Source organism: Haliaeetus albicilla, chromosome 6 (genome assembly GCF_947461875.1).
Source record: "Haliaeetus albicilla chromosome 6, bHalAlb1.1, whole genome shotgun sequence".
In the NCBI taxonomy this organism is placed as follows: Eukaryota; Metazoa; Chordata; class Aves; order Accipitriformes; family Accipitridae; genus Haliaeetus; species Haliaeetus albicilla.
In genome coordinates, this window is record NC_091488.1 from 31,102,264 (window position 1) to 31,121,386 (window position 19,123).

The 19,123-nt window shown below is 42.4% G+C and overlaps 1 protein-coding gene across 3 annotated transcripts; it reads right to left on the reverse strand.

Moving 5' to 3' along the window:
• Window positions 1-133: 133 nt before the first annotated feature.
• On the reverse strand, window positions 134-18,858 carry GPR89B (G protein-coupled receptor 89B). Of its 3 annotated transcripts, none has more exons than XM_069785408.1 (14): window positions 18,728-18,858; window positions 15,196-15,255; window positions 14,212-14,315; window positions 12,606-12,712; window positions 11,658-11,759; window positions 8,384-8,504; window positions 8,055-8,135; window positions 4,647-4,756; window positions 3,239-3,327; window positions 2,753-2,845; window positions 2,303-2,398; window positions 1,664-1,753; window positions 945-1,010; window positions 134-784 (listed from the first exon to the last, which is right to left on the reverse strand). In XM_069785408.1, the coding sequence occupies exons 1-14, from the start codon at window positions 18,767-18,769 to the stop codon at window positions 578-580; spliced, it is 1,368 nt and encodes a 455-aa protein (XP_069641509.1). In that variant the 5' UTR covers window positions 18,770-18,858; the 3' UTR covers window positions 134-577. The 3 variants fall into 3 exon arrangements, with proteins under 3 accessions (XP_069641509.1, XP_069641510.1, XP_009913160.1); XM_069785409.1 differs by lacking the exon at window positions 18,728-18,858 and adding an exon at window positions 18,326-18,344; XM_009914858.2 differs by lacking the exon at window positions 18,728-18,858 and adding an exon at window positions 15,468-15,578.
• Window positions 18,859-19,123: the final 265 nt, after the last annotated feature.

Genomic DNA, 19,123 nt, shown 5'->3' on the forward strand with positions numbered 1-19,123 from the left:
ATACACTCTATACAGAAATGGAGTGAAATTCTCTCCACTTCACTTCTGCCAGGCAGCATATCCTAGCCGCTTTCTAGCTCGCTTCCAGCCAAATCTTTGGGGCTGACAAAAAAACAACTGTGATGCTTGCATGGAACATTACAAAAGCTTATTTAATTCCACAGACTCAAACATTCAACTCCAGAATTACCATCTTCTGAATCCCAATTATGAGTTGATTTTCAACAGACAAATCACATTGTCTTGGTGCCTTCTCTTCTAAAAGTAAGACGTCTTACCTCAGACAGCCTACTATGCAAGTTCCAATGCCCCTACGTACTGGTGTGCCAAGGAGTGACCTTATAACTTGGCAATGAACTATCTCATATTCAATACGTGCATCGCCTTTCCTTCAAGCTGTGGCACCTTAACAAAATGAGCCGCAGAGCTTGATAATGACATGTGTGGAAGTTCAAAGAGCCAGTTACACTGCTGGAACACACAGAATAGTCCTGGCTGTCTTCGAGTTTTGCAGTCCACAGGAGTTGCAGCAGTGCAGTTGAAAGGACAGAGAGCAGTGTGTGACTGTAGTCCATCCTTACAGGGCCATATGCTTTTCTGGGGCTTGCTTGTGTGCTAAATAGAGAAAAAGGATACTGGACAGTGCACTAACTAGGAATATCACATCAAACCAACGATGATAGAAGTTGAACTGGAGCTCTCCCAGGACTTCTGTAATAATAGTGCGGTACTCTAGAGGCATACTCATACGGATCAGGAGCACTGATGACACAAAGTACATACCCTGTAAATTAAAAAAGAGAAAGTAGTTACTGTTTCACAATTGGCTAGGTGGCTAACGTGGGTCAGCATACAAAGATTTTATTATGTGTACATGTATACATACACAAATATGTATGCATGCATAAATGTATACAGGTGTGCCCATGGTTCTACATACTCACCATTATCTGTGCTAAAAGCAGAACAATAACATTGGAGGACTTGCTGCTGGAAATGGCATAGAAGAACTGGGGGGGGGAAAAAAAAGCACTGGAAATAAGCAGTCAGATAAGTCTGATGTGCCTTAGGACAGCACGAAAGGTACATACCATTCAATGCTTCTTCATTGAAAAAAACAATAAAAAGCACACTTTCTGGAGGGGTGCCTGCACCCTACTTTCAGAAACCTGCAGTCTTAGTCTTAAACATGAAGCTCCCTAAGCCAGTGGCACCACATGGTAAAAGTCATATAACGATATATATTGAAGTTTAAGCTTAGATACCAAAAGCCAGGTCAAGACAATGAGCCACATGTCTCTTCAGTTAATGCCTTTCGAGTCCTACCAACAGCTCAAATTAAGCAATCTAAATTCTTTTAATCACCATCTCATCAACCTTACTAATCAGCCCTAGCTACAGCATCATTTTGAACCCTTGCTTACATTTAACATCTCATTTAGCATCTACATCTCTTCCCCACAGTAATAACAATAGAGACTGAGTGGGGAAATACACTGCAGAAGGTATTTTTCCTTTCTCCCTCCCTCTGCAAGTATTTATATTCAGATATTTAAAACACAAATGCATATTGAGAGTTCATACAGTATTTGTCCCATCTAAAGTTAAAGATCTGATAACAGCTTTCCTGGTCCAAAACCACATTAAGAGTCCTGACTCTTACCTTTGTAAGTGTGATTAACAATCCTCTGATAGAGGTAACAATGATTATTCCAACAAGAATAAAGGAAATGTGCTGAGACCAGAATTTCACCTGTATCAACAAGAAGAATACAGTTAAATCTCTAAAGTTAACCCCATTTACACCACATTGTATAGCTCCCAATTCTTCAGGGTCTTTGTATTTCCTAATTGTACAGATATCCATTGTAGACAGGCTTATATAACAGACATTTTCACAAATACATTAGCAGTTGTTTACTCCAAACACATGAGAAATCACAAAGAACCCCGTATTCACAGGGATATATTTAAAAAGTGTAAATGACAACACACCTACGTGCACATGCAAACATAATTACTCTGTAGATAAATGTATTAATCTAAGCAAGTTGACTAAGGTGTTTTCATTTGCCCCAAATAAACAAGCAACTCGCTATCTCTCTGGCAAGACTACATTACCATCCCAGCATAAAATCAGCGCAAAAGCAAAGTTCATGGTGCGTTCTCCCTTCCTACTCAATAAGTCAGAAGCCAAAGACACATTCTCATGGCTTTATCACCCTCTCCCATTCAGCAGTATGATTTTATTTTTATAAGACTGGAATTGCTGAAAAGGCTATAAGAATTAATAAAGTCTCACATCAAACTGGATTCCCAGATAATTTACAGTGATCTCAATTCCTCTTGTGACTGGATCAGTCTTCCCCACACGGTCAAATACAATATTGATGGTTGCCTGCAAGAGGGAGATGGATTTACATTCACAGAAGAAAATAAAAGCATACTTCATTGTCACATGTGAGACACATGCATGACTCTTACTTTGTATCACCTAGGAAAGGTGCAGGGGCAGTCAGATTGTCTAGGAAGGTGCAAAATGCACACACGTAAGAATGGCTTGTCTAATGCTTTATACAAAAAGACCGATCCAGAGCTTTATTTCAACCAAGGACCAGTTTCTTTCAGAATTTCCAGAAGCAGGATTTTAAGGAAACTGGAGCATTAATTGATGAACTGCATGTATAGCATAATCTATGCAGGGTGTGACAATTGCTTATATCCACATAAAACACAATAAACATTTACATACCATGAAGATTTTCCAGACACAATAGATGGAGAAAAAATAACCCAAAAAATTAAAGTATTTTCCCTGGAAAGTTTTTGAGTACTCTATTCTCTCCTGGAAATACAAAAGGAGGGATGGGGAACAGAACACACAAAAAAATATATCATTTCCACAATCATCCACAACACACAATTTTAATGGAGCACCAGTAGTAGCAAACACAGCTTTATCCCTCTACACCTCTTAATTCAAAAGTTTCTGAACTCAAACGTTTAATTCAAAAGTTTCTGAATGGCTTTAGGGACATGGGGCATAGTCCAGTATGTCTCTGAACTGGAAGGAAACTGCCATCTAGAACCCAAATTAAAGAAACAGATCCTCACTCCACCACATGGCAACATTTCAACATTTACCTGCTGAACACCTTTCAATTTCTTATAACATACATTCTCTTTCAAACTACTCTGGCCTCCCAACACCCACCTGGGCAGTTACTTTGCTATGTACCTTTGTTGCATGCAAGTCAGCAGTTTCCAGAAAAAGCTGCCGACTCAGCTCTTCTAGGGCATCCACTTCTTGCTGGATAAGGGACAGGTCTGGCAAACCAGCATAGTCAAGGCTAGATTACATCACTAATTCTTAATTAAAAACAAAACATTCTCCACCTTCAGCTCAAGGGCCACATCTAACAGTTTGATCACTTTTTTGACCCAGATCAGTTTTCTGATTCAGTCTTAATGCTCCTTGTTAATACTGCACCAAAAAAAATCTCAAGGATACACATACTGCACACTACTCCATTTTAAGAAGGCAGGCAGTACACAGTATTTAGGCAGTCATGCAACAAGCTCTTTATTCCTCTGTCTGAAGAACACATTGTAGAATAGAACCAGAGCTCTGGAAGACTGCTGCTTCACTCTGATCAGTGTCCCTTGTCACTGAAGTGCATCTCTCAATATGTCACTCTTACATCATCTTCATAAACAAAACTGCTGAGTAACTACTCCAAGAGATTAGCGATTATTATGAAGAGTCTTGTCAAATAGCCAAATTCTGATTTTAACAGCTAGTGGGAAAGGAGAGGAAGAAGAGCCCTCAGCCTTAAATATGCAAACTGCACACTTTAGGTGGTCTAGCAGAAGTTGTTGGTAGGCAACTGTAAGTTAGAGAAATACAGACCCTTGTAATTCCCAACCGATTCCTTCTACCCCTTTCACATGGGCAGAACAACTTCTGTTCACCTGTTCCTATCCACCTTTTTTGTCACATTGCTATAGCATCAGTGGCCAGCCTATATATATATATCATGAGAACAATTTATTTGGTCAGCTAGTTGCTTCCTGCCCTTCTTTTTCTCCCGGCTTTCCAACATGGCCAGAAAGTCAACTATAGGCTAGGTAAATTGTTCCAGCACCTCAGCCAACCCCATTGTTTTACTCAAGTACGTCACAGGCTCTCCATCCCGGAAGAGCACAGTTCAAGTTAGGAGAAAAATACACATGCAGGTCAGTCATATGAGCAGAGGATACATCAGAATAGAAAGATGCCTCCCATGTCAGTGATGTGGTGGGGTAGACATCTGCAGTGCGACACCGTAAGTGTGCACATCTGCCCTGCAATCTGCTGTACACCTCAACCATGCTGATGCAACAGCAGATTTATAGGGCAGGGCAGCAGCATGCAACTCCCAACTGTGTCATAGTAAAACTATGTGTCCAACCCCTGGGCAAAAGGTCAGACAGTACTGTGCTAGAGAGCAAACTTCTCAGGAGACATTAAGCCTTTTGCTCAGACTGCTGAAACGTGTTGAAACACAAATGCTTTGTAACTGGCCCAGATAACACTCTTTCTTTCAAAACAGAAGAAAGCTGGAGCCACCTCCTGAGGCAGACGCCAGCATGCAGATGAAGGATACTTTCACTGCCTGCAACAGATGTTGTAACACTTTTTATCATTCCCCAGAAGCCCGTGGGTTTGTTATGCACTTCTCCTCTCTGGAACATTGTCCGATGAGCCACTGCTATCCTGAAAGAACAGGAAACACAAGTCCTTAGGACTAAAGTATTTTTATTAAAAAATCAAATTTTAAAAACCCAAAGTTCCTTAGAAGTCACTGTTAAACAAAACTTGCTGCAAACAGATTCCCTCTTCCCCCCCCCCGCCCCAAGCACCAATCTTGCTTCATAACATTATCTTGATTAGCTCTGGAGTAGAGCCCAGATCCAATCAAGTGAGATTCAATAAGACACTTCCCAAGACTTCCATTCAGGATCCTATTTCAAACCTTAAAGGGATTTAAACCCAATTAAAAATAAACATTCAAATTCAAATGGATTTCTAAGTCATATCGTTAGTCACTTTCCCTTCCCCAAACACAAGACTGTGCTATCTCAGGTTTGGGAATCAAAAGACTTCTCATGCTCCTCTCTCCCCCTGAACACCTCTCCTTTATCACTGCACATCTGCCTCTTCCACAGAACTGTGAGCGCTGGATGGTATGCAGCAGACTCTCTGATATGCTGTCATTCACTACTGGGCTGCATGACAAGACTGTTATGAAGCAGAAACACATAAATCCATTATTGGACTGAACCACTGGACGCTTCAGGTGATCTGAACATGACTCCTAAACCTAATACCAACACTACAGCAGCAGCTGCACATTGTCCCTCACACTCCCATGTGCACCACAGCATAATCCCCACAGGCAGTGCCAGCTTCTGGCCTCATTCCCTCACATTTCTCCCCATTCAAATTTGTGAGCCAGTTATCCACTCCTAAGCTGAAAACTATTCATAGGATTGTCAAGGCAACCCATGAATTGACAGTGTTTAGGCCCTTTCTTGTAGCTGCAGCCAGTATTGCTACATTTGGCACTGAGCCCTCTTCAAGGTTGTTGATAAGCAGTGTAACGAAAAAAAAAAAAATCACTCCTCCTTCACATCCAGCAAAAGAAACACCCTTGGGGCACCACACATAACACACATAAAAGCACATATGGCCACAGACTACAAATAACAGAGATCCTAGAACGATTCAATTCATCCTGATAGCTGCCAAATAAAAGAACTGCATTTTCAACCCTTGCTTTCTTCCCAGTACCCAATTCACACAATCCATCCCAAACAATCCACAGCATTGCAGCAAGAATGCAGCTATGTCAAGGTGAAGCACAAGGCTGTAAGTATACAAAGGCAAATCTTTTCTTCTGAGAGCTGACAGGGATCTCTGTACCCACACAGAAGTGAGGAGTTCTGGAGACCTCATAGAAAGGATCCACAGGCAAAAACCACACACTTTGCCTGTGTAGATATGTGATATACCTACATCAGATAGGCTGATGTGACCCTAACATGAACCAAAATGAAGCAATAGTGTCACAGAATCTAGGCATTTCAAACCTGAGGCTTAGTTATGTCATACCTGCAAGGATGAATATAAAGAACCCACCAATCTTAGAGGCAAATTTCCATAAGGTTTTACTTGAATACACTCAGGAAGGAGAAAACAATAATTCCTGTGCAAAAAGCATCAGGGAAAACAACTTTCAACAACCATCTCCTACTGACAAGGGAGCCAGTGTGAATAAGGGTTGTATGAGAAGAAATGCCAAGATCAGCAAAGAAAACAAAGAAGCTTGATGTTCTATTGCCTTATAACCCTTGTGATAAGTTCTGAGTTATCAGTAGTACTGAAAAGGTGGCCAGCAAGTAACTGACAATTTATGGAATTATAGCATTTACCCTACACTGTAAACTACTGTTATTCCCACTATTCTGCGAAGTGATTTGGATTGCATTTAGACTGATACAAATCTAACTTTTTAAGCTCTGCTTTACATGAGCAAATAGTCCAATTATGCAAGCCACTGCTCCCTGTCAAAGCAAAAAGAGAACAAAATCTACAGAACTCGAGCTTCTGCTATTTCTTGCACATTTCTGAGACGATGTAGGGGGTTTTTGGGTGGGGAGTTGGGTTTTGGTGGGTGGGTGTTTTTTTTAAAAACACCAATACATGAACTTCAGTATAATTCCCAAGTGATTATCGCACTTTACGTGGCTCTTCATAATGGCTAGAAAGTTGCTATATTAAGAAGATTGCCTGGCCATAGGAAGGCAAGAAAGTGTTAGTCAGTTACAAGTCCCAGGCATCCTTACTTTTACCCCAACATCACTCTCCCTGGACCACAGGACCAAAAATGCTATACAAAACAAAAGAGCACAGAGTCAGAAGCAGCACTACACAGTATCTTTTAACTCCAAAGCCAGTATTTTAGTATGCTTCTAGTCAATTAAATCAATTAAACCTGAGTACTCACTACTCGCCATCTCACACGACCACAAATATGGAGTTAACATTTGTTCGCCACTTAACGTTTTCAAAGGGGAAGAAAAAAGTTATGCTTTAACTACACTTTCATATGCTAATACTTATCAGCAGATACACACGCTGGTGACTAATTCAGCAAGGTTAGACTACCTAAAAGCTCCCTTGTCATACATTAAAAGGTTCCATTAAAACATTAGCGCACCAAAAGTAAAGTTTGGGGTACTGCTGTGAGAATTCAGTGTCAGACAGCCAAACCTTTGAAGTGACTATGGTAATTTTATTTATTCTGCACAATTAGTAAGGCATGCAATATGTAATTTGTAACAGCAGACAAAAATCTTTCCAGTGTAAATGAAATTACATTGTTTCCAAAAGTAGCTTTTTTGCTTAGGGTACCTGGAATAAACTAAACCAACAAAAGCACAGTTCTGACGACATGCTTGTGCACTACACTGCATTCACATTAGCAATGTTTTGCAATTCTGCAAAACTTAACTAACATAAACCTTGCCATTTGCAAGAATATAGCTGTGTCCATGCCAGCTCACTAGCCTGCTTCAGCCTTGACCAGGAAACAGCAGATCCACAGAGCAGGAGAGTGCTCAATATGTATGAACCAATTTCTGTACTGACACCACCAGTAAGAGAGCCAGCTGCAGTGGCTTAAGGGTCACTTACTCATCAGGAGAGAAAGGTGCCCATCTTACAGACTAGTCAAGGTGCCATCAGACAGTATCAATTTGTCTTGGAAGCGTAACCTGTGCCACTGCAGTAAGAAAGGGTACTATTTAGTGCATATGTCTGGGAAAAAAACGAAGTTGTATATCAGGCCAGAATGAAACACCACACAGCTCAACCCAATTCAGCCGCCTGTTTCACCGGAACATGTAGCCCTGAGAAGACTAATAATTTTGGTAATTTCAAGAACCATCTTGCACCATACCAACTGAAAATCCTTTAAATAAATAATTTCATGCTACTGCTGCCTTCTCACCTTTTTTTCTTGCTAACAATCATGTCCATAGTCTGAAGGAGTCGTCGCTCCAAAGCCAGAATATCTGCATCTGTCACATTCCTGCAAAATGAAGACACCCAATTAGGCCTGCTATCCTGTTTCGGTGGAAATATGTACATGCCCATGAAACAAAGAAAAGAGAAGCCTGCATAAGGAGAATATGCTTCAGCAATGGAAATTGTTCTAGCATCTAGACGTGGCAATAGCTAGATTCAGAAAAAAGTTATGAAAAAACTTGAATCAATGCCACAGGAAAAGCAGAGTAATCGCAAAAAGGTAGACAAAATATTTCACAAGGCTGCAGTTACCTTAGAAAGTAGGACATGTAAGTGTATGGACAGTTGACAGCCCCAAATCCTGACAGCAAAGCCATGAGTGTCACCCCAATCACACCCACGCGGCTGATGAGCTGTTCTATAGACAGGATTCCTGAGAGAGGAAAAAACACGGCATTAGTAACCTTCCTCTTTTCACTTTGGTCCACACTTGGTGCTTTCACAACATAACACACATACAGAGCTGCTTTATGGATCCAACTGCCTTCCTACTGCAATGACCAGAGGTAATATGAAGTACAGACAGGGACTATGAAAAGAAAGAGGTAGGAAGTCTCCCTCAGAAAGCATGCTACCATGCTTAGAAACAGGGATGGGAAACTCTAGCTACGAAGAAGCTTAAGACAGACCTGGAGAGGACTAACAGTTAATATTTTGGTTCTAAATTAATAAAGCATTAGTGATTGCACTTTGCTGAGGTGGGAACGCAGATCATCCACCAGACACTATAAAGGAGGCATCTTCCGCAAAGCCACTTCTGCAATAACCAGGATTAGAGTTACCAAACCAGTTAGTCCTGGAAAACTGGCCCAAAAATGTCTGAACCATAGAGAGGAAGCCCTATCCTGTCAACTGTTATTAGAAGTGACCCCTCCAGATCAGACGCAACTTGTGCTTGTAGGACAGCAGAACTGCGACAGCATGGGAAGCTTATGCTGCTCCTGGTTGTTCAGTATTCATCTTGTGGACGCACACACGCTGTTGAGGTGACCGCCAACAAGGCATTCCACCTGAGCACCAAGTGGACTCTAAAACATATATTCATGTAATACAGCATGAACATCAAGCCTGTGCTGTAACCAACACCAAGCACTGAAGTTGCTTTTATTCCTCCCAGTCATTAAACACAGACCTCAACCTGCCTTCTCAGGATACAGTGCCATGTGCTACTAACATCAGTCACTTTTTAGGGAGCTAGTTATAGAGCAGCTGCCGCACACAGCACATTTGGAGCTTACATGATCGCAAAGCTGAGATGGCCAAGCGCCAAGCCACATTTCACACTTCAGAGAAGGGGAATAAATGATGAAAACAAGGCAAAAAGACTTCACAAAGGGAGACCGAGACACCCAGTCATGTGCAGCTGCACAGAGATTTACACGAGCTACAGAATGTGCTACAATACACTGGCCTTTTGCCCCACACACTGTCAGACAGCAGCAGTTAAAACAGAGGTGCCTTCAAAATGACATGACATTCCACTGGTTAAAGCAATGCTTCCCCATAACACACACAGCAACCCTACTCTTGTGATCAGGTCGGATAAAATGAATGTTTTATCATCTCAGATAAAGTTAAGTTTTACTAGAATACTAGTACACAATTGAGTAAAGCATAACTTTCCTTCTACTATGAGCTCCCAAACTCAGGTCTATCAAACAAGCTGCAGACCAGCCAGGGCTCCTGACTCAGAGCCCTTGATTGATGGTGCATTTCCCAGCTGCAGCACACTGCCATCACCATCCCCAGGCAAGGCACCCCCTGACACAGGATGCCAGTGCAGGTACTTAAAGAGGCCCCACTAGTCAGCACAATTCCCCGGCTGCAGCACACCACCGTACATGCAGGTGAGCAGGGTGGGGCACACTGAGAAAGACACTACAGGTAATGTACTGCAGCATGAGGGGCTCATTAAGCATGGCCTCCTGCCACATCTCCCTCCACAACAGGATCCCACCTGTCTGAATTAGGCCACCACCACATGACAAAGCCCTGCAGCAGCTTTGTCCGTACATGCAGGGCAGCAGCACCCCAGCAGTACAGCAGGGAAAAAAAAACCTAGAATCCTTTGCTCTAACTTTATGTCTACAGCTGGTAGGATAAGGCACTGTGGAGGTATCATCCTGTGAAGCAGAAGTTAAATATAGAAAACACCCCACTACCAGTTCTGGAAATCTGCAGTTGTTATGCAGCTTCACATAACCTTTTCAGTGATCTGAAGAGGATTACCTAAACCCCATAGCTAAATTCCCATTGGGTTATTATATTCTGCCTTCTCAAGCACCTTCTGCAACTCAAAGTGGATATATGTTTCTCTTGGCAATGAAACACTAGGCACTAGCTGCTGTATTTCAGTGGCAAATGACACAATTACAAAACACAGATACACACTTTCTCTTAGAGAAGTTTTAGGATCACAGATGAAAGGGTGAGCAGACCCTACAGCAGTTGGTATCCTTCAGTTTTTCTCTTACAGATTAGTACAAAGTAGCTTCCTAGAGCAGAGAAAGATTAAGCTGACCGTTATCTATGCAGACAGACATATTCACCAATTTGAGTGAAACCGACTGAATTTCACCTGTTGAGAACAATATACATACAAACGATTTTCCAGTGCAGAGGATAAGGGCAACATAACTTACACAGGAAACCGAAGTGACAAATAGTCTGGTTCTGCAGTGTTATTATCCTTCAGTACGCTTAAGTGCCTGAAGGATTCAGTACAGTTAGGCACATGCTAACACGTGGACCCAAAGTAGCTACTGTTGGACCCAAAGTAGTCCAAGTGTACAGAGTATCTTCACACTTCACTCTTAGTTCCATGACTCCGGTGCAGAGATAACCCAAGCTAATTCTGCACATAAATAGCTCTGGCGTCCAGCAGGACTTACCAACTCACATTCTAGTACCGTGCAACTGTACTGCCTCTGGGCTCAGGCGGTGTACAAAGCTGTACTGAAGCTAGCTAGACATGTTGCTGGCTACAGTCTATATTGCTCTGGTGTTTAGGCACCCTGCCATGTTTTGTCAACTGGACAGCCACCTATGCTAAAGTGATCTGATTTCAGTCACAAGAAACAATAATCTGACTGAAAAAAGTCAGATGAGGATTGGTTGTTGATTCTCTTCTTAAAAAAATTAGCTTTAGTCTCCACAAGAAAATAAACAAGTGAATAAAAATTGTGATCAACTATTTGCAGAGATGAAGTTTTTGTGTCCTCAAAAAGTACACCGTGTTCTTACCTAGTCTAGGTTCAGTTAGGACTCATTCACTTCCCTGAAGTTTTTTCTGTGGTAATTGTGCAAGAAAACTAATGCAAATAATTCAGATGTATCTACCCATTTCTGTCAGTCTGACAACTTTCAGATTGCAGATTTCAAAGCAGAGTGGACCCTCAGTTGCAAGAACTACTTTCTACAGACCTAACTGTAGAGCTGAGACAACATAATAATAGCTCCAAGATAAAAGTGAGATAACAAAGCCTATTTTCAGGAGCGAATTAATCAGCAAGAATATGAAACTCACCATGTTTTGGACTGAGGATAGGAAATGGATCCCCCAGCTTCCAGAAGAAATACATGAATGTCAACCAGAGAACGCACGCAAAAAGCAGTTTCTGTCTGTGCACTAATGGAGAGGAAAAAACCAAGTATTTTAAAGACATTCTTCCTCTAGGGCTTCTTCAAGCTTGCAAAATTGCTACCTTGGTCCAAAGGCTACTTTGAGCACAGGTGGCCAAAACAGGTGTCAACTAACAGAGCTACAGCTAGCAGTATGCCCCCCTTCACTTCCTACTGAACCAGCTATTTGAGAGACATAGCAAGAGCTAATGCAGCAATGTACCACTTTGGCTTTTCCCCACAGATGTATGACAAGGGCTGCACTATGAACAGGGGAACACTTAGCTGCACCTTTCTTGTGTGACCCTGAACTTGAAAACTTCATTTTCATGCCAAAACTACACATTTTATACTTCCAACCTACATGTCTAAGCTTAATACAAAAGAGCGATGAATATCAATAGCTCAAGGGTACGTGTCCATTAGCACATGGAAGAGGCCTCATTCAGACAGTAGTAAGCAAAAAAAGCAAAAGTAATTTATTGAGCTTCCCTGCCACATTTCTTTTACCCTCTAGCAGAACAACACAGCCTTGCGAAGGGTTCCAGGGTTTGGCTGCAAGCTTAAAATTGTAAAGGAACAAATTCCAGTAACATTACTCTAAAGTGCGCAACTTTGTTGAAACCCATGAAGAAAACCTGCATTTGCTGGGGTCAGGTAAAGCATCTCCTAACTGCTCAATAAACAGTTCATGCTGAAGTTCCAAAGAGAAGTTATCTAGCCAGAACAAAGCCAGAGGAAGGAGGGAGCTACAGGGACAGTGACCAACACCTCTCTCTCTCAGATAAGGTATTTCTCATTCATATGCATAATCTCAAGTTAGCAGCCCCACTGCCATAAACCAAATACTCACATAATCTGATATTGCTCACAACAAAGTAACCAATGTAGAAGGGTACCATAAAGACTAGGATGAGCAAAATGACACACAGGTTCAGCTTCCAGTGAAAATATCGAGAGCTGAAATAAAGCCAAATACTGATTAGCACACTATCATAATATAACAAATTTCTCAAAGACAATCACATGTCAATGCAATCCTTTCAACTACATCAAGCATTGGATAATATTGGCCTAGCATATAGAATACTCTGGATTTCGTTTGGTGTTTGGGTTGGGGAGGGGGGGTTGTTTGGTTTGGGTTTTTGTTTTGTTTTTTACTACAAAACTCAAGAATGTGCACTTCAAAATCAACAACTATCTGGGCTATTTTATCAAATACTGTATTTCTACAGTGACAAATGCCGGCTGCAGCATCATCCATTTGACTTACTGCTCATCTAGTTGAACAGTAAATCAAAACTAAGTATAAGCAGTAATTAATTTTGTGATGAGTGGCTGGGTCAAAAAAGGGCTAATTCAAATTGAAAAGATTAAAAATATTAACATTCAGAATTCAACATGTTTCACTTCAAAGTGAGCTGTCTCATTTGCAAGACGTCGCAAAGCAAGAATTTAAAAATACACATATATACCAAAATCATCAATACTATTCTGACCAAAGGAGATTAGTCCAATGCAGATGAGATTCATCTTGGCTGAACTGACTCTTCATTTAGCTTGAACAGAAAAATACAAGTCCTGTTCCCAATATTAACTTATATCTTCTTTATGCCTTGGGGAAGGAGAAATTACAAGGATCCTTGTCACTTTTTCCTAGCTAATTCAGAGGCATTTTCATCTATATTGATGTCCAGCCCTTTATTGACACTTACAAAAGCATTTTCCTCAGTGATCATTCTGGCTGCAAGCTCTACAGATTAATAACATACAATCAGAACTAACATTACCTTTTATCAGTTTTGTACTTCTGGCCTTTCAACTCCTTTGACTGCTCTCTTATACAAGTATGACAGGAGAGAATAAACAGGAAACCCAGCTAGCCTCTACAGGTTACTGCTCTACCTTCTCTTTCCTAGTGACTTCTGAAGTAGACACTTTTTAACATCCTCTTTATGTAGAAGTCCTCACCCTATGTTCAAGGGATGATGCGCCTTTGATTCACAAATACCGTATTATTACAGAAATAGTTTTCACTCCACAATTAGCTTCACATCTTATTCGCTGCTCTGACCACCACAGAAAAACTAGCACTTATAGTTTCTATAGGCCTTAACATCTGAAAAGTGCTCTTCAGCATGATCTGAAGCTTCACAATACTCCCATAAAAGAAATCATTTCTTTTAACTTCACAAATGGAGAAAGTCAAAGACTAATGCCTTGGCCCAAGGACCTAGACCACACTAATAGCAATTGCATGGAAAATTGGGAGCTTATGGCTTCTAGTCTCATGTTCTGTCAAATAAACAAATGTTGCTGCTCAAACACCTCCACTGAGTTGTTGACAATATTTTCACACAACTTCCCCAATCCAAGACTAATCCATTAATTTAGAAGTTGGACTGAAGATGCTGCAGAACACAAGGCAGGCTAGTCCTTGAGTGAGCTCCCAGACTCACCTGCTGTTCAGCACTCCCAAAATCTCAAAGATGATGAGTTCAAACATGGTACAAGAGAAGGCAAAAGTCACAGAGAAGATCACCTGGACCACATACTGTCGCACCTGCAATGGAGAAAATGAACCAGAGACATCAGGCATTTCCATTCCTAAAATGGCATCCTGATATCCCTCAGGTAACAAAAACAAATCACAAGGTACGATGGCACACAACTGGGTCTCTTGCTTCAAGGCACCTTACCCTTTATCCAAACAGGAAGAAACCAACAGCTTGTTAGAAACCAGAGGGCGAACTCCTACATTGCTCAGTATTACACTGATTGCAGCTATTGGCACATTTAACAGAGATGCCTTACACAGAAGGCATGTCAAGCATGCAGTGCTCTACATCAACTTCACTAATGACAGGCCCTTGCTAACAGAGCTCTTTGATCTTAACCTTAGATTTAAAAGTAAGATCCACATCAGAAAAACTTCTGGGGTCTGAATTTGGCTCACACTTAAGCCATCTGTGACCTAGACTGTATTCTCTCACATCTCTAGGGATAAGAGAATGCAGCAGTTTTATCCCATCCAATCCTCACAAACAATTCAGCCACAGTGAACACACCTCACTGAGTTTAAAGTTAACCGCTGAATTTGCTTTTGCCTCAAAAATTTTACCATTACATAAGGCAGGCTTACTCAAGCAAAAGGCAAAACAGTTTCCTATTACCCCTGCACCTCCTCCACTTTGGGGTTTTTTTTTATTTAACCGTAGCCAATATGGAAACTTTCACTGGCCCCAGAGAACCCATTTCCTCAGCCATCTATGAGTCTTTCAAGTTGAAGTACAAGAGGAAATTAGAAAGTAACTGTAGAGACAATTAAAAACAAGATAAGAGGGCTTAAAGAGAAGAAAAAAGCCAAATGCAGTTTTAAAAATATTTCTATAATTGGGAGTAATTTTTAAGATATAGACCTGTAATGAAAAGTCCCTTCTCACCTCATAATCCTTGAAGAGCTTACGCATGAAGAATAGCCACCCAAATCCAAAGAACAGCACCTGCAGAAAAGATGAAGCACTTAACATTTGTATCCAGCAGCTTGCAAAATACAAAGCTACCTCACTACTGATTATAGATGAAACAAATGGAAGGAAAAGAGCTGGGCCAAAGTACCCAAGATCCACAAAAGGTTAAAACTTGCTGCAGTACCACAGAGAAAAGAATATTTTAAATATTCAAGTGTAGCAGACACAGAAGGCTATGACCTTACAGAAGATCCAGTCAAGACAGCTCAGTTCTGTATTCCCAAGTTCTCAGAATTCCTTCGTTCCTGGCCTGCCAGAATCCTTTGCATTGTTGTTTCTTGTTTCACTCTTCTAATCTACAGAATTAAAGCTTATAGTTTTTACAGGAAACACAGTAATGGAGGCAAAGTAAACACCTGAATGTCCACAACATATACATCTTCTAGAAATTAGTAAATTTTATAAAAATATCTGCTGTTTCTTTAAGACTAGAAGTGCATTTGATTTTTCTGAAGAGGTCTTTACACTGAATCTGGTTACACACTAACACAAGGATGAAAGGTGTTAAAAGCACCTCTAAGGTAGGGAAATGGCAGTGCTGAATGCCCCAAACCACAATCTGGAGTTGCAGAAAGCCACATGGGCAAGGTAGGTGAAGCAGGACAAGCCAATAATGCTTTGCATTTCAATTGCTCTCAGAGCACTTTACAAAATTTAGTTAAGTTTCAACACATACCTGAAGAGACAAACTTAATATCACAGCTATTTTGCAGATAACTTAAATGAAATAAATAATTAAGCAATGTGGTCAAAAGTGTAACTACCCATCTTCAGGCAGTAAAAGGAGACCATGTTGTCAGGCCTTCCATGGGTAGCCCTGTCTATTCCTCAGAAGACTAAAACGAGTGCAATGATTTAAAAGAACCCAAGTAAAAAGAGAATTCAGAAGATATTTAGTATTTTTTTATAAAGGTAGCTATGACCAAAGCAAAGAGAAAAATCAGTATATGTCAGAAAGCATGGGACAAAGATAGTATTTCTTCTCAGAGCACATGGAAAAAACTAGAGCATTCTGTCCCACTGTGGAGATGGGAAACCTTCAAAGACAAAAATGCAGGAATCATTGTGGATGATTCCACTGTGCATCAGGAGTAACTGGATCCCAGCAGTGGCAAAGGTAACAGACTAACATGATTTACAGGCAAGGAATACCTGGAACGCTGGGCAAGGAAGATCAAACATATTTGCCTTGAAAGGAGAACCGCAATAGGAACGAGGTCTAGTGATTGGTAACAGCTGGCAACACTTGTTTGAGGAGGACTTCAGACTTTAAAGTAATTGATAGCAAAAAAAAAGGTAAGACAATCCATAAGCCTCCTATCTACAGGTCATAAGTTAAAGAAGTGTGATAAGCAAGTGATATTTACATAAAGTAATTTCACATTTAACAGTGGGAAGGAGGAAAAAGGTAGAGACAAACTCTTCAAAAAGAAATAAGTAAATAGATGAGGAGATAATCAAGTACAATAATAACAGAGGAAATTATTTAAGAAGACTAGAATTCCCATGTGTTAGGGACTGTACAAAAGCATAGAAAAACATTATATTAACAGTTCGCACCCTAAGATACCGCAGGTGGATGTGACATGTTAAGTCAGAGAATTCTTGAGCATTTGACAATTACCTGCAGCAACTTAAGATAAAATTGATACTTTTGATGATGAGAAGATGCAAAGCTGCCATCACAAATGAAAGAAAAGCAATTAGATTAGTTAGATCTTAGAATGCAAAGCAAATAATGGGAAAGTTTTTGTTCTGGGTGAATTATTAACACTGATAAAGCATGTTAGGAGCAAGAATCAAAGCATTATCAAGTAGGAGGACATTGTACTTCTAAGAAACAGCCAAAAGCTGTCCTGAAAACTACAGAGTTGTGCAGTAAAGTCTATATAAGACAACCAACTGCTACTGAGAGGGGAAAGGTTCTCTTTCCTCAGCTCATCCTGCCTCATTACAGAACAAAAATTTCATACCAGCTCAGAAGCTTATCAGATCCCTCTGTGACCCAATTAAACTCATTTAACCAAATATTGAAGAGAGCACAAATAAGAGAGTATGACTGTGTAGCAAAGTGGAAGTGAAGCGGGAGCAAAACCTTCCCCTTTTGGCAGAAACAAAGAGTTGGACCACCTCAGTTGCCAGAGAGGCAGACAGGAAGAAAGGGTATTTAAATGCTTACTGAGGAGGGAGCAGGGTAGCAAGCAGGAAAGGAAGGTCAAAGAGAACACAATGACACAATAAATTACTAGCAAAGGAGGCTAATGAAGAAGGGGGCAGTGTTTCCTCCCACAAAACAACAGGACAGTTTCACATATGTTAAGACCACAACCCACTTCATAATGATGAAGATAGGATGACATGAAAAGGTTTAAAGGGCTCCTAGGTGAATTCAGCTGGTGTAAAACAAAGACTAATTGAAAGATGACTTCGATGGCAGCAGAAAGAAAAAGCTGAAGGAAGTGCTGAATCTGATGGATCAATGGAGAAGGAAGCATTTAAGATAAAACAGTGGCATCTTTTTAAATTCCTTAAAGCAGATAATAAAAAAATCTTCCAAAGTTGTAAACAAGCAAACTCCTCGGGGCAAACCAGGGGTAGAAGACACGAATAGAATAGAATAGCACAGAATAGAATATTTCTGTTGGAAGGGACCTACAACACTCATCTGGTCCAACTGCCTGTGACCAGCCTTCTTGAAGAATATCAGAAACAAAATAAGTAGGAAATAGAGAATAGAAAGATGAAGTTCCCTGTCTGTTTCAACTTAAGAAAATTTAAATTTATAGAAGTGAGGCAGTATTACAAGAATAGCGCCATTCCCTCCAACCTTATTTACTGAACCTTTTTATGCATTATACTCTGACTTGACAATTGCACGAGAGCAACGGTCACGGTGACGTGTAAGGAAGCAGTCTAAAGACGCATGCAGCTTATCTTCTCCTGCGATAGGAGGGTAGGGGACAGAAAAGGGCGGGCAGCCATACGGTGACAAACTGGCGGCCTAACACCCCTACACTCGCAGCGACGAGGGGGTTTTTTCCACCTTTGCTGCCGAGCGGCGGGCGGCGAACGCGTCCAGGCGCGGAGCCGTTCCCTCCGCCCAGCAGGCGAGGACGAGGGGGCCCGAGCAGCGGACCGGGGCAGGGCGCGGCACGCTGTTGCCGTTGCTGTTGCCGTTGCTGTTGCCGTTGCCGTTGCCGCTGCCGCCGCGGGACCGCCCCGCCGCAGCCCGCCCCGGGGCTCCACGCGCCTCGCGCGCCGGGGGGTGCGCATGCGCGCCCCCCAGGCACCGCCCGCCCAGGCACTCCCAACGGCCGCTTCCGGGGCGGGCGGCGGGTGAGCCAGGCCGCGGCGAGACCCACCTCGCCCCCCCCCCCTTCACCCCTCCGGGGCGGCGGGGGGGGGGGGGGGCCGCGCCGCGCCGCGCCGCGCAGCAGCGGGGTACCTGGGAGGTGACCATAATGCTGGAGTCGATGAGGAAGCTCATGGCGGCGGCCGCCGCCGCTCGTCCCACTTCCGGCCCCGCGCGCGCCCCGGCGGCTGCAACGCGCAGGCGCGCGGTCGCCTTCCTCAGCCCGGCGCACCTCCCTCCCCGCGGCGGGGCGGGGCCGGCGCGCGGGGCGGGGCGGGCAAGAAGCTCCGCCCCGGGGCGGGGCCGGCCGCGGCAGGAGAGGTGGCGCTGCCCCCGGTGCCCCCTTCCCGCTGCCGCGGGGACGGGGTCTCGCCGCAGCGGGGGAACCGCGGCTGGGCCTGGTGGCTGGGATTTGCCGCCGCTGGCAGCCTGCTGAGCCGCAGCTCTGGGGGAAGCCTGACCCCTTTTCCTGAGCCCTCTCGAAAGTCG